At 50.2% G+C, this 21486-nt stretch overlaps 1 protein-coding gene across 2 annotated transcripts in view; it reads left to right on the top strand.

Moving 5' to 3' along the window:
* Positions 1-230: 230 nt before the first annotated feature.
* The window catches only part of Trim67 (tripartite motif containing 67), a 44216-nt gene continuing 22960 nt past the window's right edge, over positions 231-21486 (top strand). For both annotated transcript variants that reach the window (XM_040755310.1, XM_040755309.1), the window contains exon 1: positions 231-2218. In XM_040755310.1, the coding sequence (XP_040611244.1) occupies positions 1205-2218 (1014 nt within the window). In that variant the 5' untranslated portion in view covers positions 231-1204. The remainder of the gene's footprint in view (positions 2219-21486) is intronic.

Below are 21486 nucleotides of genomic sequence, written 5' to 3'. Positions count from 1 at the left end.
CTTTGGCGGGAGGCTGTCCGACATTTTGTGCCTTGAAAGCTTTTGCGGGGAAAATAGATTTAGGAAGCGACTGTCGCGCTGTTCTGCGGGGCCTTTTTCTAAGCGACTGGCCTTTTAGCCGCTGCTGTTTACGCTTTCATGGTGGCCGGGAGTGGGCAGGGCGGGAGCCGGCCAAGGGCGCTTTGGCAGGCGGGGCGGGGCGCCGTGCTAATTCACCGTGCAGTCTCCATCCGAATCGCGAGCTGCTCTCCACAATGATCCTCCCTGCGAAGCCCTCCGACCGGCCCCTGACTGCCAGCAGCGAGAGGCGAGCCCTCATTCGCTGAGCTGACGCCTGGCTCCCCGCCCCCCGCCCCGTTACTCTCGCTCTGGAAATTACAACTCCTGGGCGCTTGGCGCGGCGGGCGCGGGAGGCGGCGGGGCCGGGAGGGGATTCCCGAGCCAGCGGGCGCTCGCTCCCCGCCCGCCGCTGCTGCGTGGTGAGGCCAAGGTCAGGGGCGCCGTAGGAATCGGAGCTGGCGAGACGAATCGGGGACGCGGGTCAATACCGGTCTGCGAGGAGGCAGCTCCGAGAGCAGTGGCCGGGGAGCGGGACGGCGACAGCCTCCGGGCCGGGTGATGCCGAGGTGGCCGCCGCAGCGCAGCAGCCTGGAGGGCGGTGCGCACCTGGAGTCCGCACTGACTCCTTCTCCGCCCGCTCGCGGGCGCTGTCCGCCGCCTGGTGGTGCTGAACCAGATCTGGCCCAGCCGCTCGTGCTTCTGCCAAGAGCTGGGTAGGGGCGGGGCGCTCGGAGAAGAAGACTCCGGGCAACGACGATGCGGAGCCCAGCTCAGTAGCCTAGCTGGCTGACAGCAGCGGCCACTCGTCCTGCATGGAGGGGAGGCACGAGGAATCCGGACGGCGCTGCTGCAGCTGATTCATCGCCCGGACAACCTCGGAGGCCACCGTGAGGGCTGCCCGCCACCTTCAGACGGTCGCCTCTGGTGCGGGAGCCTCGCCCGCAGGAGGTGAGGACCCCTCCCTTCTCTGGCGGCCAAGCCACTTAGGGCGGTGGCCTGAGGACAGAAAGGGGCGTGCTCCCCGCGAGTGAAGACGGCATGCCCGTGTAATGCGCCCGCCTCCTGTCTCAAGCAGCGCGGATCTCCTCCGCCCCGCTGCTCTTGTCTTCCGAGCTTGACCATTCTTCGCTGGTCCCGAGCGGCGATGGAGGAGGAGCTGAAATGCCCCGTGTGCGGTTCCCTGTTCCGGGAGCCCATCATTCTGCCCTGCTCTCACAATGTCTGCCTGCCTTGCGCCCGCACCATCGCGGTTCAGACACCGGACGGCGAGCAGCACCTGCCCCCGCCGCTCCTGCTTTCGCGTGGTGCCGCCGTTGCTGCCGCCGCCGCGCCCCCTCCGGATCAGGACGCTGCTGCGGGTGCGACCTGCGGAGGCGCCGGAGCTAGCACAGCTGGAGGCCTGGGCGGCGGGGCGGCTGCAGGTGGAGACCACGCGGACAAGCTGAGCTTGTACAGCGAGACTGACAGCGGCTATGGCTCCTACACCCCTAGCCTCAAGTCCCCCAACGGAGTCCGCGTGCTGCCCATGGTGCCTGCGCCCCCGGGCTCTTCTGCCGCCGCGGCCCGGGGCGCTGCCTGCTCCTCACTCTGCTCATCCTCCAGCTCCATCACCTGCCCTCAGTGCCACCGCAGCGCCTCCCTGGATCACCGCGGTCTGCGAGGCTTCCAGCGCAACCGGCTGCTGGAGGGCATAGTGCAGCGGTACCAGCAGGGCCGTGGGGTAGCTGCGGGGGCATCTGCAGCCCCAGCGGTGGCCATCTGCCAGCTGTGCGACCGCACCCCACCGGAGCCGGCAGCCACTCTCTGCGAGCAATGCGACGTGCTCTATTGCGCCACCTGCCAGCTCAAGTGCCACCCGTCCCGGGGCCCCTTCGCTAAGCATCGGCTAGTTCAGCCACCGCCGCCTCCCACACCCCCAGAGGCTAGCCCTACTTCAGTCGGCACATCCACCACTCCCAGCGCAGGAGGATGCCGGAGCCCAGGGGGTGCCGGGGCCAGCGTGCCGAGAAAGTTCCCCACGTGCCCGGAGCACGAAATGGAGAACTACAGCATGTACTGCGTGAGCTGTCGGAGCCCAGTGTGCTACCTGTGCCTGGAGGAAGGCAGGCACAGCAAACACGAGGTGAAGCCGCTGGGAGCAACGTGGAAGCAGCACAAGGTAAGCACTGGCTGCGCGGGGATGCCAGCCAGGTGCAAGTCAGGAAGAGTCTCCTGGACTCTTCTTGGGAAATTGCGGGAGGGTGGGCCTGAGGGTCAAACAGGAATCACTCCACCCATCCATCCACCCACCCACGTATTCATCCTCCCATCCATCTGTGCGTGCATCCATCTACCCAGGCATTTGTCTCTTCATCCATGCATGCTTTCATTCATCCCTCCGTCCACCTATGCATTCATTCACCTAGCCATGCATTTGTCTCTTCATCCATGCATGCTTCCGTTCATCCCTCCATCCACTTATGCATGTATTTGCATATGCATGCATGCATCTGTCCATCGACATGTTCACAGATACATCTATTCATGTGTTCATCAATGCATGAACACATGCACTCATCCATCCATCCATCCATCCAAAGATTCCAGCAGTCACTATCTGGCCAATAGTCAGGTCAGTGGATTAGGTACCCTGCACTGGGTGTTGGATGGGTGGGTTATGAAAATGACTTGTTAAGTTTCCTCTCTGAGACTTTCCTATTCTTCGCAAAGGGTTGCCAAAGCACAGAAGCAGGGCTCTTACTCTTAAACTATAAGACACACTCCTTCTAAGGCAGAAATGGGTTCTAAAGTGAAAGTGTTGACAGTTGGCTGTAGGAACCCATCTTCCTTGAATCTGCACACCCAACTCCAACACCCTGGAACATCCAGCATTTACCTCGCTCCGCATCCACATACCCTCCATCAGCCTCACCTCACGGAGCAGATGTGCTCTTCCCTTTTCACCTTCCAGAGAATTAACGTCTCTTCCTTCAATTAGTTTCCGGCTTGTTCTATGCCCAGAATTCCTGTCCCCCTGTAGAGAAGAGGTGATGCCTCTTGGGCTGTGCAAGAGATTTTGGGTGTGTCCTCTATGAGGGGGTGTGGTTCTCCCCAGGGTCCTTCTCTAGCCCTAGGCTCTGATCCTGAAGCTGTGGAGGAATGGCAGATCAAATTCTGAGTAAGAGACCAAGCACATCTGCCTACAGCCTTACCCGCTGGGGACTTGCCTCTGGGAGCGCCACTGTTAGCCACTTATGCCTGGCAGCATGCCCCCTCCTCCGACACAGGGTGAGAGAAAAAGCCATGACAGTTTGCCTGGACGGTTCTCCAGCCATTGAGGCAAGGTCAGGTCAGTTCCTCACCCGACATTCCATCCAGCAGCCTGTGTGACAGGCCTCAGTGCCCCCCTTAGGCTGGCAGATTCGAATCGCTTGTTCACGAACCCCTAAAGAGGCTGCATTTTCAAAATCCACCCTGGAAGATGTAAGAGGTGCCCAGAATGTCCAACAAGAAATGTTGTGTGTATTTGGATTGAGTAGAACCGTAGGAAAATTAGGCAGCTTGCCAAGGCACCTTATCCATGTGAACTGCAAACAGCCCAGAGGAGCCAGTACAGAGAGATAGGGCTTATCTATGTGAACACATAGATACTTTTATACTTTCATCTGCTACAATAAGCATGTATTATCATGATAATTTAATATTTAGAGGAGTTTGTTTTTTTGTTTGTTTTAAGGCAGGGTTTCTCTGTGTAAATGCCCTGGCTATTCAGGAACTCTGTACATCATGCTGGCCTTGAACTCACAGAGATCCACCTGCTCCTGCCTCCCAAGGGGCTGGGTCTAAAGGCTTGGGTCGCCCCCACCCCACCCCTTGCTGAGGAGTTTTGTTTTTAAGATCCTCTTTTACTTATTATGCAGTTCAGGCTTACATTGAACTCACAAAAAATCCCCCTTTCAGCCTCTAGAGTGCTGGAGTTACTGATTTAAACCACAACATACAGCTACATTTTTTAAAAATGAAAAATATAGAAAAAAGTAAGCAGAGAACCCTGTGAAAATCTACCTTGGAAAAGGACATGTGTTTAATAGATGTGGGGTCAGATCCTTAGTCCTAGAACAGAGATTCTCAGCAGGGCCAATGTGCATTTCCACCCCAGCTTCTCCTGACGCTGAAAGGGCTGGAGACCTGGCTTCCACCACATCTAGTGATCATGAAGTACAAATGAAAAGTCTCTCAGTGGTCCAGACCCTGTTATGTACTCCTGGAGTGAAACCTTGCTCTAGGGTTCCACACCTTGCTTCCACATCTCAACCTTGTGAGCTACTAGCTGTGTAGGCTTAATTTCTTGAATAAGATCTGGCTTGGATTCTTGTGGGAAGGGGTAAGTATAACACTCTGTGCATAACCTCCAACGTGGTACTCAAGCCATTCATTCATTATCTTAGAGTACTTATGCTTAACCCTCGAACTTGCAGAATGCTACAGGGCAGCAGCACTCTGTTTTGTTTTGTTTTCTTTTTCTTTTTTAGCCTCATTGACATGGAAAAAGCAGCAACTGGTGACTGTGGGTATTTTTTTCTGAATTTATTTCTGTTTTCTTTAATTGATATGCTTTTTAAACTTTTTTGTGGTTTTACAAGACAGGGTTTCTCTGTATGTAGCCTTGGCTGTCCTGCAACTCACTCTGTAGACCAGGTTGGCCTCAAACTCAGAGATCCGCCTGACTCTGTCTCTCTACTGCTGGAGTTAAAGGCGTGCTCCACCACTATCCAGCTACATTTGTTATTCTTTGTGTTTGTGTGCATTTGTGCATGCTATGGTTAGAGTCTATTGGTATGAGGACAACTTTTAGGAGTTGGTTCTCTCCTTCCAGCATCTGGGTTCCTTGGAAGCAGCTTAGTTAGGTCATGGAACTTGTCAGCAAGAGCCTTTACTCACCAAGCCATTTCCAATCTTACCAGCCTCCATGTGTTCTTTTCCATGTTTGTTTTATTCATTTTACTGTATTTATGTGTTTTCGTGTGCACGTGTGCATGAGTGCACACCTGTGTATGCTCTTGTAGAGATCAAAAGTTGATGTCCACTGTCTTCCTTCATCGATGCATTCTAAGGCAGTCTCTCACTGAATCTGGAGTTCACTGATGGACCAAAATGGCTGGTCAGTGAGTCCCTGGGATTCTCCTATCTTTGCCTCCTTAGCACTGGGATCACAGACATGTGTTGCTACACTCAGTCCATATTGGTTCTGGGGATCTAAACTCATCTCCTCATCTCTCTTAGTTATTGTTTATATCTTAATAACTGAGAATGTCTGTCCCCAATGCCACATTCTGTTGCATATTACTTGGTAGTCAGTGTAGCTGCCTTTTTTGTTTCATCCCTTAGGTGTGTAGACATCATTTTAGAAATTAAGAAACCTGGTGAGGAGAGATGTCAGCAGTTAGGATCACCTGCTGCTCTTGCAGAGGACCAGAAGATGTCTCAGTGGTTAAGGACTAGAGGGCCAAGGCTAGTTTGTGTCCTGTTAACCCAAACATGTATAATGTTAAAGACTGCAAACAAGAGAACTGGGGTGAGGATTTGAACTCATGAGAGAAAGGAAGTGTCTTGTGTAGAACTCTTTTTTTTTTTTTTTGGTTTTTACGAGACAGGGTTTCTCTGTATTGTTTTGGAGGCTGTCAGTCCAGCCTGGCCTCGAACTCACAGAGATCTCACAGAGAACTCACAAGACTGCCTGGCATGTCTTGTGTAGAAAAGTGAAGTTGATAATAAGCTAAGGATTCAGGGTCCTAGGTTATGTAGGGGAAAATCAATGGTCATCCCTGGCTTGGTGACAACAGCAGTTTAATAAATGTTTCTCTTCTCAACCTCAATTATTCTGCTTGGTAATGAGGACACATGGGAAACACATAGGTCTCTGCCCTGCACCATGGGCAGTGTCACCTGTGGGAATATAACTGTGTAGATCTCGCCAGACGTTGGTGGCACACACCTATAATCCAAGCACTTGGTAGGCAGAGGCAGGCGGATCTCTGTGAGTTCAAGGCCAGCCTGGTCTACAGAGCAAGTGCCAGGACAGGCTCCAAAGCTAAACAGAGAAACCCTGTCTCGAAAAACCAAATAAAATAAAATAGCTGTGCAGATCTTAAGTTTGAAGCTTGTGCCTAGTGCTCCAGCCTCTGGGAACTAAGGCATTTTCCTAATTCCATAAGAGACACAATGTGAGGGGAAGAGGCAGGCTCTCCTTTCCTTCCCCAGCTTCAAGGGAAACCACAGAGTGTGAAGCCTCTCACTGGGGAAGAGCAAGAGCAGCTGGGAAGAAGGCTCAGTGAACAATGGCTCAATGCACAAAGTACTTGCCTTGTGACTATGAAGACCTGGATTTGATCCCCAGCATCCCATGTAAAAGCCAGACACAGTGGTCTGCACCTGTAATCGCAATGTTAGGGTAGAGGGGAGGTAGAGATAGGAAAATCATTGGGTCTCCCTGGCCAGCCAGCCTAGCCTACTTGGAGAGCTCCAGGTCAGTGAAAGAACTTGTGTTTTAAAACAGGGTAGAAGGCTCCTGAGAATACCTGAGGTTGTCCTCTGGCCTCCACCTTCATGCACACGCATATGCATATATACCCTCTCCACCACCTGCATGCACACATATGCATATATACCCTCTCCACCACCTGCATGCACACATATGCACATATACCCTCTCCACCATCTGCAAGCACACAAACATGCATATATACCCCTCCACCACCTGCATGCACACATATGCACATATACCCTCTCCACCATCTGCAAGCACACAAACATGCATATATACCCCTCCACCACCTTCATGCACACACATATGCATATATACCCCTCCACCACCTTCATGCACACACATATGCATACATACCTCTCCACATATACCTGCATACACAAACACACACAAAACTCCAAAACCAAACAAAGGGCTAGAGACATGGCTCAGTGAAAGCATGAGGACTTGAGTTCAGATCCCCAGTGCCTGGATTTAAAAAAAAAAGTGTGCAGCAGCATACACCTGTAACCCTTGCCCTAGGGAAGTAGAGATGGGAGGGTCTTAGGGCTGCTGACCAGTTAGTCTAGTCAAACCAGTTAATTTCAGACTCAATCTCAAAAAATACTGTGGAGCACAGTCAAGGAAGAAACCCAGTGTTGACCTCTAACCACCACAAACATCTTCGTGACATCCATATGTACATGTGTACACACACATATGAAAACACACACTTCCATGTACAAAGCAAAGCAAAGTGAGAATCTTACTTGGGGCTGGAGAGGGGATAAGGAGAGACCACAGCTGAGCCCAGTGTCTAGCTTTGGCGCTGGGCGTGAGAGCACTGGGCGAGCTGTGAGAGGGCCACTTCTGAAGACGAGGCAGAAGCTCCACTTCGGACTCCACTATGGCGGTGTAATGTCCCAGTGAACCTTAGAGGCTTAGGCTCGTTCCTGTTGTCCTTGTTTGTTTGTTTTTTCAAGACAAGGTTTCTCTGTTACTGCCCTGGATGTCCTGGAACTTGCTTTGTAGATCAGGCTAGCCTCAAACTCAGGGATCCACCTGCCTCTGACTCCAATTAAAGACATGTGGCACCACTGTCCAGCTTCTTGATGGGTCATTTTTAGACAAACTTATTTTATGCCTTGCTGTTCAAGTTTGCTAAACCCCTTCACCTCAAGTCTCTTCATTTGAAAGTGAAGAGGCCTCAGTTCATAGGCTTGAACATAGCTGGTGAGAAAATGAGAATAAAGAGATGCAGCTCAGTTGGTAGAGTGATTGCCTAGCACGAACAAAAACCTGGGTCCAAGCCTTAGCACCCCGTAAAGCAGATGGCTGGCACCTGTCCTTCCAGCACTCAGAGTGGAGGCAGGAGGATCAGGAATTCAAGCTCATCCTCAGCTACATAGTGAGTTTGAGGTCAGCCAGGGACACATGAGATGCTGTCTTTCCAGTTTGTGAGGTAGAAGACTTTGCATGTGGGAATTCTAAGTGGGGAAGGGCCAGTTGGCCTTCCATACTGTTGGGATTTTCTGACCTTCCAACTGTGGCATTTGACAGCCCTCTCACTGTGGATGAGGCATCTTCCCTGTCTTTCTAGGACAACTGAGGTACAAGTGAAAGGAACCCCAGGTATCAATATCAAACCAATTTCTTTTCAGGAAAAGCAGGAAAAGTCACTGGGCTGGTAGTCCTTCCCCTGTGCCCTCCCACAGCCTTGCAGCAACATCACTCCTTCTGCAGGCCAGGAGGCACCGAACTCCTTGCTGTTTCCCAGCACCCAGAGCCAGCTGAACACGGGATCAAAATTCCCAGAAGCCTAGCTTCCCAGGAGTCCATTTCTAAGGGAATTCTCTACTTCTCATATGACCTGCAGTGACAGTCACAGACCCAACACTTTAGAGCCCCAAATGCAGCCCTATTAGGGTTCCTAAAACATAGATCTTGAGTGGGCCAGGCTTCTGTGGAGCTCTGTATGTCCAACAAGTTCCCAGGAGCTGCAGGCTCTACTACCAATAGCCGGGTCAGAAAGTGTTCTTCTGAAAAGGCCATGCTCTGACTAGTTTCAGTTTCACAGGCTACCTGGCATCTACTATACCCACTCAGGCCTTCCAAAAGCAGCCACCAATGATCACAGCTCGAAGACGACAAGAGTAAGCTGTTCCAGCGAAGTCAGATCCCCGGCCCTGAAACGCCTGGGGTGGTCCCCAAAGCTATTGCTTTTTCATAGGTCCTCCCCTTTCTGCCACTATGCTGCACACTCCGGGTGGGCTGGTCTGGGAGTTTCAAGTGATTCTCCTGCCTCTATCTCCTCTCTCCCACAGGAGTACTGGGATTACACACAACACGTGTCCTTGTGCTTATAGTTTTAACCTAAGGGAATAATCAAGATGTAAGCAAAGATTTAAGTAAGAGAATGATCAGCTGGGCATAGTGGCATACACTTGTCATCTTAGCACTCAAGAGGATGAGGCAGGAGGATCGACACAAGTTTGAAAAATCAGTGTGCGCGTGTGATTTATTTGCTGTCTTTGCAATGGTGGCCATCTCTCCTCTTGTATGTAAAAAATACTCTTTTACAGCCGGGCTATGGTAGCATTTCCATGCAGTGGCTTACAAACATCTGTAACTCCAGATCCAGGACTTCTGACACCTTCTACTGGCCTCCTTGGGTACACTCACACGTAGACTCACATACACTTATTTAGATACAATATAATAATAATAATAATAATAATCACTTTGAAAAAAATTAGGTCTAGGCTGTGCTAGGCAATACTTGGCCTGAACCCAATCCCTTGATCTTTGATTCTAGTTTGTTAGGTGATGTGTACAAAACTAGGAGATTAATGAAATGTGATTAACCAGAAAGGTTTCCTAGAGGGAGAATGAAGCCCTGCTGTCACCCCACCGCCATCTGGGTGATTGCTTACACACTGAGCTGTGTGTCTACACAGCTATCAGTCACTGCTGGCACTTCTTGTTTTAAGCAGAGCTGAGTTATGCCTCAGGAGGGTCTATGCTACAATCTGCCCACTAGAGAGTTGTGACTGTCAGTGTCCTAAGACCAAAGCTTCAGAAAGAGCAGTTATCTTCCCTCAAAGGGAAAAAAATCTCAGCCCAGGGGCCAGGGGATGGTTCAGTCAGTAACATGCTCACTTTGCAAGGGTAAGAACCCGAATTTAATCTGTAGAAATACATTAAAAGCTGATAAAGTGGCTTTTGTAAAAGTGGTAATTGTACCAGCTGTGAGATGGGAGGCTGAGATAGGCAGGTCTCCTTAGCTCACTAGCCAGCCAGCTTAGTCTTGACAAAGTTCCAACCAATAGGAGACTTTGTCTCAAACAGAAAAAATTGAAGGAAGGTGCCTGAGGAATGACACCTAAGTTTGTCCTTTGACATTACATGCATGCAAATGAACACATTCTTCTCTCTCTCTCTCTCTCTCTCTCTCTCTCTCTCTCTCTCTCTCTCTCTCTCTCTCTCTCTCTCTCAAACAGACACACACACACACACACACACACACACACGTGATCACGCACCCAATCGAATGGGTAAATGAGCTGGGGCAATTTTGGATAAGTGATATGTACTAAAGTATGAATAAAAGTAATATACAAATATCTCAGTGGACTTTCTTGGTGAAGAAAGTGAAAAGACTCACCCTGAAGATGCTGAATTTCAGTTAGGATGTGGGACTTGAGGACGGCGGAGAAAGGACCAGTTCTGCCCACTGAAAGGCAATGGGGATTCTGAACCTAAGCAAAGGTGGGAAGAGGAAGATGTCTGCAGTGTTTGTGGGCAGGTGTGTGCCAGTGTGTGTGTGAACAGATGGTAGGAGCAGAGACAGACAGATAGCCTGAAGATGTAAGGCTGAGGTCTGGCAGGTGGGGGACCTAGAGTGTGATGGCCTCCGTGGTAGCCATTGGAGGGGCTTAGGTGGAATAGTGATGTTCGCTTAATTATTTATAAGATTTATTTTATTTTTAACTATGTCAGGCTCCCTAGAGCGGTAATAGATGGTTGCAAGCCACCAGACGAGGGTGCTGAGAACAGAACTGAGGTTCTCTGAGAGAGCAGCAAGTGCTCTTAACTACTAAGCCATCTCTCCAGCCCTGAGATGTTTATTTCCAAGAAGGTCATTCTGATCTCTGGGGACAACAGGGAGGCAGGAAGTCTAAGTAGAGGTTTTTGCAATAGATGGAGCTATAAATGGGAGATTGCATCAGGGGAAAGGCACACAAGTTGGCGGGGGTGGGGGGGTGGGGGTGGGGGTGGGGGGCTTTTGCCTTTGCATTGGTCCCTGCCGGGAATCCTCTCAGCATCTTGGACTTGTGGCTTGATATCCTTTATTATTTTATAGAACTGTAGTCTACTATGTTTTCAGATCACTCATCTCCATTCTTTTTTTTTCTTTTTTTTCTTTTTTACGAGACAGGGTTTCTCTGTATTGTTTTGGAGGCATTTGGTCCAGCCCGGCCTCAAACTCACAGAGATCCGCCTGCCTCTGCCTCCTGAGTGCTGGGATTAAAGGCGTGCACCACCACCACCCTGCTTCATCTCCATTCTTATAGTTTCTTCCCACACCTCTCTCTCATCCTTCTAGGATTCCAATGGCATGTTAGATTGCCGGGTATTGCCTTGTGTTTCTCAGAGTTGCTGTTCTGTTTTTCCTTGTCTTTTGTTATGGTCTGGAAAGCATCTATTGATGTGTCTCCAAGATCACTAGGTCTTTCCCAGGCTGTGCCAAGCCTTCTGGTTAGCCTCACCATCCTGGAGCCATTCTCAGTTGTTCTGCCCACTTTCTCAAGACAAGGAGCCTCTCAGGGTGTGCTCCCAGGACAGTCACTGCTTCTCACCCAGAAGAGAGGGGCTATCTTCTCTTTTCCCTCAGCTACAGAGAAGTCTTCACTCTGCTCCTGAAGAATAATGCTTTCCTGAAGTGTATAGACTCTTATGATCTGCCTTAAATGCCTCTTAAAGTAAACAGATGAGCCAACAAGCAAAAAAGCCATAAGCTTGCATGAAACCAGAGGGAATGAGTCTTCTGAAAAATAAACATCTAGGGTCCCTTGCTTCCTAGAAGTGTCCCAGGGACCATCACAAAACCTATATGCTGCTGGAGATGTTTACAGCAGGAAGTCAGGATTCTTTTCTTTTTCCTTTTTTGAAATTTAAATTAGAAACAACTTGCTTCGAATGTCAATCCCAGCTCCCTCCCCTCCTACCCTGCCCCCCAGACCCTTCAGCCCCCTTAATCCCCCACCATACCCCTCCCCTCCCCAGGGAGGGTGAAGCCCTCCATGGGGGATCTCCAAAGTCTGTCATATCATACAGGGCAGGGCCCTAGGCCTTCATGTGTCCAGGCTGAGAGAGCATCTCTCCACATGGAATGAGCTCCCAAAGTCCATTTGTATGCCAGGGTTAAATGCTGATCTAGTACCTGAGGCCCCATAGATTGCCAAGGCCTTCTCACTGACACCCACGTTCAGGGGGTCTGGATCAGTTCCATGCTGGCCTCTCAGTCATCAGTCTGGGGTCCATGAGCTCCCCTTTGTTCAGGTCAGCTGTCTCTGTGGGTTTCACCAGCCCAAGGAAGCTAGCATTCTTAAGGTCACTGGAAGAAACTACTTTTCCCAGCAGTGGGTACAGCAGACACCAAAATGACAACAGTGAAAGTAGAGATGGCATGTCACCATCTGACGTCGCCCCTGTCAATGCCATCACTGTAGCCATCCGCTTGTTGGGAGGGGCAGACTTTTGCCTCCTCTGTTGGTTCTGTTACTGTAGTCATCACTGCTGAGCATTGGTCATCACACAGCCCCACTTGTCCAGCCAGGTTCCACACCTGTAGCTACCAAAGCTCACCTGCTGGTAGAGTACCCTACCAAAGCACCTACTGATAGAGTACCCTACCAAAGCACCTACTGGTAGAGTACCCTACCAAAGCTCACCTACTGGTAGAGTACCCTACCAAAGCTCACCTATTGGTAGAGTACCCTGCTAAAGCTCACCTACTGGTAGAGTACCCTACCAAAGCTCACCTGCTGGTAGAGCACACTACCAAAGCTCACCTACTGGTAGAGTACCCTACCAAAGCTCACCTACTGGTAGAGTACCCTACCAAAGCTCACCTATTGGTAGAGTACTCTACCAAAGCTCACCTACTGGTAGAGTACCCTACCAAAGCTCACCTACTGGTAGAGTACCCTACCAAAGCTCACCTACTGGTACAGAACCTGGTGCTGAGATGTTGACACAAATCAGAAGGATTTTAAGAAATATGACATTGTGTCTAAGAAAAATGAGGAAACTTGACTTATTAGCCACTCTTTTGGCACCTGGAAGTTATGGGAACATCTGCAGACAATGGAGAAGACTGATGGAACAAAGGGACTGAGGAGTCACATGGAAGGAGCATCTATCTAGCTTGAGAGGCAAAGAAAGATCTATCTGTAGCCGCATTTAAACCTCACTGGAGAACTGGCAGAACCAGGCTAGTGTCCTTTGGACTTCTTACACATTTTCATCATTTTATTCTATTTTGGTAATAAAACCTGACAGAAGACCCCTTTTGAACATCTTAGTTTACTTTCCAAGCTACTGGAATGGAAGTCGGGAGAGAAAAGAAGCAAGAAAAAGGCTCCATGAGGAAATGGTGGAGAGGGATCTAAGAGGTTGATGGAGAGGTTGATTTTGAGCGGTTGTTAGCTCTGGTTGATTAAGTGGACAAGAGGCACCTGTCACATTGTGAACAAGAAACCAAGAATAGTAGCAATACTGAGCAGGGTGGCCCATATCTTTAATCCAAGTACTCCGGAGGCAGAGGCAGGCAGGTCTCTGAGTTCAAGGACAGTCTAGTCCACAGAGAAAGTTCCAGGACAGCCAGGACTACACAGAGAAATTCTCTTTCAAAATCCAAGAAGAAGAAGGAGGAGGAAGAAAGCGAGAGAGAAAGAAAAGGAAAAGAGGGGGAGGTGGAGGGAGGGAGGAAGGGAGGGAGGGAGGGAGGGGGAGGGAGGGGAGGGGAGGAGGGAGGGAGGGGGAGAGAAGGAGAACAGCAGCAGTGCACACATCACTGAACATTCGTGGAGCCAGTTCTCAGTGTAAAATAGGAAAAAGGAGTGGGGGAATGGGAAAGGCGGGCCAGGAGCCAATGGAGCAGAGGGACGTGGATGATAAAGATGGGATCTAAGCTGCAAGACGGATGCTATTTATTTATGTATTTTGACGATTTGACCACAGAGATGAACTGAGACAAATTCTTATTAGTTATTATTGTCATGGAAGCAATTCTATTATAGTTTTCAAGACCGGATCCTAGAGAGGTTATTTGGTTTTGAGAAAGCAATAATTTTGAGATACCAATATTTGAGCTAGCCTGATGATAGAGAGGTCATCTTGATTTTAGGATACTAAAACTATAACCTACCTGGTCCTAAAGAAGCTGTTTTGGTTTCAGGGGTGACAAGGACCTTGTATGTCTCTGCTTGGCATGTGGTCTAGCTTCATGGCTAAGATCTTTGTGCCCTGTACTTCCTCAACTAAGCTTGCTTGTTGCTGGTGGAGTATGGCCTGAGCTGTGTGGTATGGCCTGAGCTGTGTGGTAAGGCGTGAGCTGTGTGGTATGGACTGAGCTGTGGGGTATGGCCTGAGCTGTGGGGTATGGCCTGAGCTGTGGGGTATGGCCTGAGATGGTGGAGTATGGCCTGAGCTGTGGGGTAAGGCCTGAGCTGTAGGGTATGGACTGAGCTGTGGGGTATGGCCTGAGCTGTGGAGTATGGCCTGAGCTGTAGGGTATGGACTGAGCTGTGGAATATGGCCTGAGCTGTGGAGTATGGCCTGGGCTGTGTGGTAAGGCCTGAGCTGTGTGGTATGGCCTGAGCTGTGTGGTAAGGCCTGAGCTGGTGGGGTATGGCCTGAGCTGTGGAGTATGGCCTGAGCTGTGTGGTATGGCCTGAGCTGTGGAGTAAGGCCTGAGCTGTGGAGTATGGCCTGAGCTGTGGAGTATGGCCTGAGATGGTGGAGTATGGCCTGAGCTGTGGAGTATGGCCTGAGATGGTGGAGTATGGCCTGAGCTGTGGAGTATGGCCTGAGATGGTGGAGTATGGCCTGAGCTGTGGGGTATGGCCTGGGCTGTGGGGTATGGCCTGAGATGGTGGAGTATGGCCTGAGATGGTAGAGTATGGCCTGAGCTGTGGGGTATGGCCTGGGCTGTGGGGTATGGCCTGAGATGGTGGAGTATGGCCTGGGCTGTGGGGTATGGCCTGAGCTATGGAGTATGGCCTGAGCTGTGGGGTATGGACTGAGCTGGTGGAGTATGGCCTGGGCTGTGGGGTATGGCCTGAGCTGTGGGGTATGGCCTGAGATGGTGGAGTATGGCCTGAGCTGTGGGGTATGGCCTGAGATGGTGGAGTATGGCCTGAGCTGTGGGGTATGGCCTGAGATGGTGGAGTATGGCCTGAGCTGTGGGGTATGGCCTGGGCTGTGGGGTATGGCCTGAGATGGTGGAGTATGGCCTGAGCTGTGGGGTATGGCCTGGGCTGTGGGGTATGGCCTGAGATGGTGGAGTATGGCCTGGGCTGTGGGGTATGGCCTGAGCTGTGGGGTATGGCCTGAGATGGTGGAGTATGGCCTGAGCTGTGGGGTATGGCCTGGGCTGTGGGGTATGGCCTGAGATGGTGGAGTATGGCCTGGGCTGTGGGGTATGGCCTGAGCTGTGGAGTATGGCCTGAGCTGTGGGGTATGGACTGAGCTGGTGGAGTATGGCCTGGGCTGTGGGGTATGGCCTGAGCTGTGGGGTATGGCCTGAGATGGTGGAGTATGGCCTGAGCTGTGGGGTATGGCCTGAGATGGTGGAGTATGGCCTGAGCTGTGGGGTATGGCCTGGGCTGTGGGGTATGGCCTGAGATGGTGGAGTATGGCCTGGGCTGTGGGGTATGGCCTGAGCTGTGGAGTATGGCCTGAGCTGTGGGGTATGGACTGAGCTGGTGGAGTATGGCCTGGGCTGTGGGGTATGGCCTGAGCTGTGGGGTATGGCCTGAGATGGTGGAGTATGGCCTGAGCTGTGGGGTATGGCCTGAGATGGTGGAGTATGGCCTGAGCTGTGGGGTATGGCCTGAGCTGTGGAGTATGGCCTGAGCTGTGTGGTATGGCCTGAGCTGTGTGGTAAGGCGTGAGCTGTGGAGTATGGCCTGAGCTGTGTGGTAAGGCGTGAGCTGTGGGGTATGGCCTGAGCTGTGGAGTATGGCCTGAGCTGTGTGGTATGGCCTGAGCTGTGTGGTAAGGCCTGAGCTGTGTGGTAAGGCCTGAGCTGTGGGGTATGGCCTGAGATGGTGGAGTATTGTCCCGCGCTACCGTCTCGCCAGCAAGAACGACGGGGCACACTTAGGATCCTTCTGCAGAACAGCTTTAATGCGTCTTGAGAGGGAGAGCATAAGCTTACAGAGTGGAGACCCGGGGAGCGAAAAGCCCAACCCTTATATAGCTCAGCAGTCCCCGCCTCAGAAGTGTCATCTCCTGACTGGCTCCTGCTCGTCAGCCCATATGATGCCACGGGAGAGGCAGAGATTAAGGGATGGAAAAGTAGCAGGCACGTGCGCACCAAGGTTGTTTACTCCAACTGACAACGGATGTTGGCGCCATCTTGTAACGGAGAATGTGGGGGCGGCTCCCCACAGAGTATGGCCTGAGCTGGTAGGGTAAGGCCTGAGCTGTGGGGTATGGCCTGAGATGGTGGGGTATGGCCTGAGCTGTGTGGTATGGCCTGAGCTGTGGGGTATGGCCTGAGATGGTGGGGTATGGCCTGAGATGGTGGAGTATGGCCTGAGCTGTGGGGTATGGCCTGAGCTGTGGGGTATGAGCTATTAAGCAGTGTGACTTGCGCTCGTTTTCACTTTGCTTTTCCACCAGTTGGACAGTCTCAAGGCCTCCAATGGGCACTTATTCTAATACTAGAATCTGTCTTAAAAATAGAATTCCATATTGATTAGACTCTTGTTATTCACACCTGTCAATGATGCCATGCAGCTGACAGAGCCTGACATGATCTCTTCATTTCTGAGCCATCATTTTTATATACCACACACACAAATAACAGCATGTAATTCAAGGATCCCATGAGCAAGGAGTGTGCCTTATTGTGTCTTTGAACTCCCAGCACCCAGCAGAGCAGGTGGCACTCAAGATGTGGAAAGAACCTTTGTTGAGTCATGAATAAGTTGTAACCCTGAAATGTATGCTAATGGCAATGCCATAGATCATTACTTCAGAGGAGACACTATTAGCTGCTCACTGACTCATGGAGCAGAGAGACTCACAAAGGAAGGGTCACTCTGGGGATCTGTGTGTGAAAAGACAGGTAAACAGTCAAGCGTCTTTCTGGGTGCACATTTCACTGCACCCTGAGCTCACTGCTGGCTCACCCTTCCTGCCTGGCTGCCTGTCTATCTGTCCCTGCTTTCCCTTCCTCTCCTTCCCCCTCTCCCTCCTTTGTTCCCTCTCCTCCTTCATCTCTCTCTCTCCACTTCCCTGTCCCTCTCTGTCTCCCCCTCCCTCCCTCCATCCCTGCCTGCCTGCCTCTGATTTCGTTTTTCTGTGTCAGAAGCAATCAGTTGCCCTCACAAGATGACAGGAGTCAGCTGGGAAATGCTGATGTGATTCTCCTAGATGTGGCCTGCTTCTTCTTGACCCAGAGAATACAGTGGCCATAAATTTACTGAACCAACTTACTGGAATGCCTCATGGACAAAGGAGGAGCGAGCAGGCAGAGGAAGTTGGTTACAGAGATGATGATTGTAGAAGTCAGTCACTTGCCATTTGTATTAAACAGGACAATTCACTTTTCTTGTGTGCATGTTTTCTTGTGTATGTACATGCCTGTGATGGTGTGTACACTTGTGCATTTGACTACGCTTGTATTGTATTGGCGTGGTTGCAGAGGCTAGAGGTCTACATCTGGTGTCTTCCTCAATGGCTCTCCACTTTGTTTTTTGAGATCACTGAGCTTGCAGCTCCGTTGATTGAGCTAGGCTAGCTGTCCAATGAGCTTCAGGGGTCTGCCTTTCACCATCCCCACCCCCCGGAACTGGGGTTACAGATACTTGGCTTTTACATAGATGCTGGGGATCCAAACTCAGGTCCCCAGGCTTGCATAGCAAGAACTTTCCTCTTCCCTGCCCAGAGCCATCTCCCCAGCCCAGAGACAACACACTCTAATGACTTAACCCAATGTATGTCACTTTCACATAAGGAAAGGCACTGTCACTGTCATTGTCATGATTATTACTACAAGTAAAAAGGCTGAGAGTAGTGGAGACTGCCTCCCTGTCCAGGTGGTGCAGAAGAACACAGCCTGGCTTCTGCACCCTCTTGTGGTGGGGCTTAGACTGGACATCTGTGATAACTGTGCTCTCTTGAGAGAATTAGAAGCATTGTCCTGTTCCCCTGGCTGGCTCCAGGCCATGCCACATTCAGAGAATGCCTAGAGAGAGCTGTTCCAACCTCGGGGTCTGCCGCTGAACCATAATGGAAACAAGACTGAACAGTTCATTTGGAACTGTCTTCAAGTTTCTTGGCCTCTGTCTGTCTCAAGAAAGGCTGGGTGTGGATTAATTGGGAAGAGTTGACAGGGCGCCATCACACTCGCAGAGAGAGCACTTGGTTTTCTGTGGTTCTGACTCATCCTGAAGGCACTGGACCTTGGCCTGCCTCTCCTCTTCTCTGGAAGGTGGATGTCTATTTGAGTTATGTGGAGAAAGTGCGTGAGTGGTGTGATTCCACCTTATGAATATTCATGAAGGACGGTGCTAGACTGTACCAAATGGGTTCATTGGCTGGAGTTACCAGAAAAATCAGTGCAAACCAGGTATCTTAAAACAATAGACCCATCCTCCACACTGGTAGACTGGAGGCCGAGACAAAGGTTTCAGTAGGGCTGTGCCCTGAGGATCTGGAAAGTATCTGGCCCAGTAGTTCTATGGAAGGTAGTAGTGTAACTCCAGTTTTTACATGGTTCTTCCATGTGACTATGTCAGAATTTTTGTCACTGTGACAAATAACTGAAAGAACAACAAAAAGAGCAAGGATTGTGACTGGGGAGAGGACTCGATGTGCAAGCATGAGGACCTGAACTCACATTTTTTTGCCCCCCTCAAAAAAACTTAAACATGGCCACATGCAGCTGCATTCTGGGTATTTTTCTAGATAGTTGGAGTTTGCTTGAATTGTGTTTCTTCTGCTTCAGTAAAATGTGGCAAAGACCTTTGGAGATTATCATGTTTGGATTTTGGTTTGGGGTTTCTGTTGTTGCTGTTTGAGACAGGGTTTCTTTGTGTAGCCCTGTCTGTCCTAGTACTAGCTCTGTTTACCAGGCTGGCCCCAAACTCACAAAGATCAGTCTGCCCCTACCTCCCTAATTCTAGGATTAAAGCTGGTGGTTTTAATAGTGGTTCTCAACCTGTGGGTCAAGACTCCTTTGGGGGCTGAATGACCCTTTCACAGGGGTCACATATCAGATAACCTGCATATCAGATAATATTTACATTAGGATTCAAACCAGCAGCAAAATTTCAGTTATGAAGCAGCAGTGAAAGTAATCTTATGATTGGGCGTCCCCACAACATGAAGTGATGCAACATTTGGAAGGATGAGAACCAGTGGTTTAAGATACCAGCACTTGTCAAGGCATATCTACCTTGTAATGTTTTCAGCAGCCTGATGGTAAATGAGGGTCTTTGTGTGTCAAAGAGTCAAAAGCAGAACTGGGCCATCTTAATTCTCATGCTGGGTACAAAGCCACAGCAGATCTCAGCTCCTCACTGCTGATTCTCTGTACAATTTAGAAACTTCCTTGACCTGTTGTCCAAGCAAAAATAAACCGTTTGTTCCACAAATATTTATTAGATGAGGCAAGCAAGGTCTCCATCACTCAAGACCAAACAATTTAGTTAGGGAAAAGTCAGCGCAGGAGGATAATCTAGTGAAGGCAAGGTCTGCTGAGAACAGGGTCTCCCTCAACCAGGCTGGAGCCAGCAAGACCAGACAAGACAAGGAAGAAAGAGGACATTTCTGGTGCCTGCAGACCCTTGTAACACACGGTGTATCAGACAGAGGGAGGCAAAGCTGGCTGTCTCTATCTGTTTGTTTACTTGATTGGCTGGTTGATACTGTCTCGTTCTGTAGCCCAGGCTGCCTGGAACTCATTATGTAACTCAGGCTACCATTGAACTCACAGCTGTCCTCCTGTCTCAGCTTCCTGAGTGATAGGTTGTAAATGACCAAACTCAGCTCTTTCTTCTGTCAATGGTTCCTATGGTTGGCCCCGCTCAAAAAAAACCACCTGCACTCAAACCTCAGAATTGTCCCCCTTCAAAGCATGACCTGCTGCTGCCCTGCCTACCAAGCCTATCTGGTGGCCTAGTGGGTGACTAGTCTTAGGGCCTGTTGGACATGAGATAGCTGCTCATGAAGACCATAAGAAAGACAAGAGAGATGGTTTCCAGGCTAGATGTAGCCGGTTTCAGGTACAAAACTGAATCGTCTCCTTAGCTGACGATCAGCTTAGGATGTTTTCCCGAAGCTGTTGCAATTGGAGCTCTGGTTAGTCTTTGTTTTGTTTGTTTGGGTTTTTTTAAATGTACTTACGTTATTACTGAGACAGAGTGTCACTATATAGTTCAGGCTGGCCTTGAACTTGTGATTACAGTCATAGGTTACCATGCCGGGTTTGATTTCTATCTTGAAGGCAGCTTCCAGCATTCTCTGAGGTCACAGCACACACCTTCTCTTGGCTTGTATGCTTGGTGCTTTTGGAACTAGGTGCTTCCTCTTTCTACAAATTGCCCTGAGTCTTTAGAGGCATACAAGGTTCCTTGTGGCAACCTCTGCACAGGCTACTGAGACAGGTCTCAGAGTGCAGCAGAAACTCCTAAGGGGAGTGTTAGGCCCAGAATCCTGGGCTTCCCTAGTATGTCTGGGGTGTAACAGCAGGCTGTATTTCTAAGGAAGTTCCTGGATGCTGATTCCCTGTTCAGGGCCCCACCAGAGACCATGGGACTGTCTAGCATCACATCCATTGGCTCATTCCTGCAGGGGTACTGTAGCACACATTCTTCAGTACTGCATAGGAGCTCAGCTATGAATCCTAGATAATCCATCCGAGGTGGCTGCTGTCCTCGGAGAGAAGCAGGGATGGTGAGTCTACTAAGTTGGGCAGTTATAGAAGGTTATAAAGAACAGAGGAAGGCTAGGTATGGGCTTGATTCACCAGGGCTCAATAAGCAGGGTGGCATCTGAGCTGGCACAGGAAGGAAAAGAATATGAGAAGAAGAGGTGCTGGCCTTTCTGGTTCAGTTTTGTTCCATGCTCAACATTTTTACTCTGAAAAATATGGTTTGGGTTAAATCATAGATCTGGGCCTGGCTTGGGGGCTCATCCTGTCCTCAATGACAGAAAAGGCAACTGTGTAGAGATGTAGGTAGGTAGGTAGGTAGGTAGGTAGGTAGGTAGGTAGGTAGGTAGAGGGTGGAGCTGACTGGGATGGGAAATGTTTACATTACTATTGATGAGAGACAAATCTGTCTGTGGCCAGACAAAGTGTCCAGAGCACTGTAGCCATCAGGGGCAGGCTGTTAGTTTCAACCCATTAACTCACTATTCTTGAATGTAGCTTTGGGGTTAGCTGGCAGACTGTGGACTAGTCAACACTCAGGTGCGGGACAAGTGTCAACCTGACACAGATAGTGTTGCCTGGGAAGAGAGTCTCTCAATGAGGATCACTTACATTGGGTTGGCTTGTAGGCATATCTCTGTGTGTGGTGGTGGTGGTGTCTTAATTAAGCTAATGAATGTGGGGAGATTTAGTCCACTGTGGGCAGCACCATTTCCTAGGCAAGGAGTCCTGAACTGCATAAGAGGAAGAAGTT

This window comes from Mesocricetus auratus, unplaced genomic scaffold (genome assembly GCF_017639785.1).
Source record: "Mesocricetus auratus isolate SY011 unplaced genomic scaffold, BCM_Maur_2.0 Super-Scaffold_100013, whole genome shotgun sequence".
NCBI classification, from domain to species: Eukaryota; Metazoa; Chordata; class Mammalia; order Rodentia; family Cricetidae; genus Mesocricetus; species Mesocricetus auratus.
This window is presented reverse-complemented; position numbering and strand designations above follow the sequence as displayed.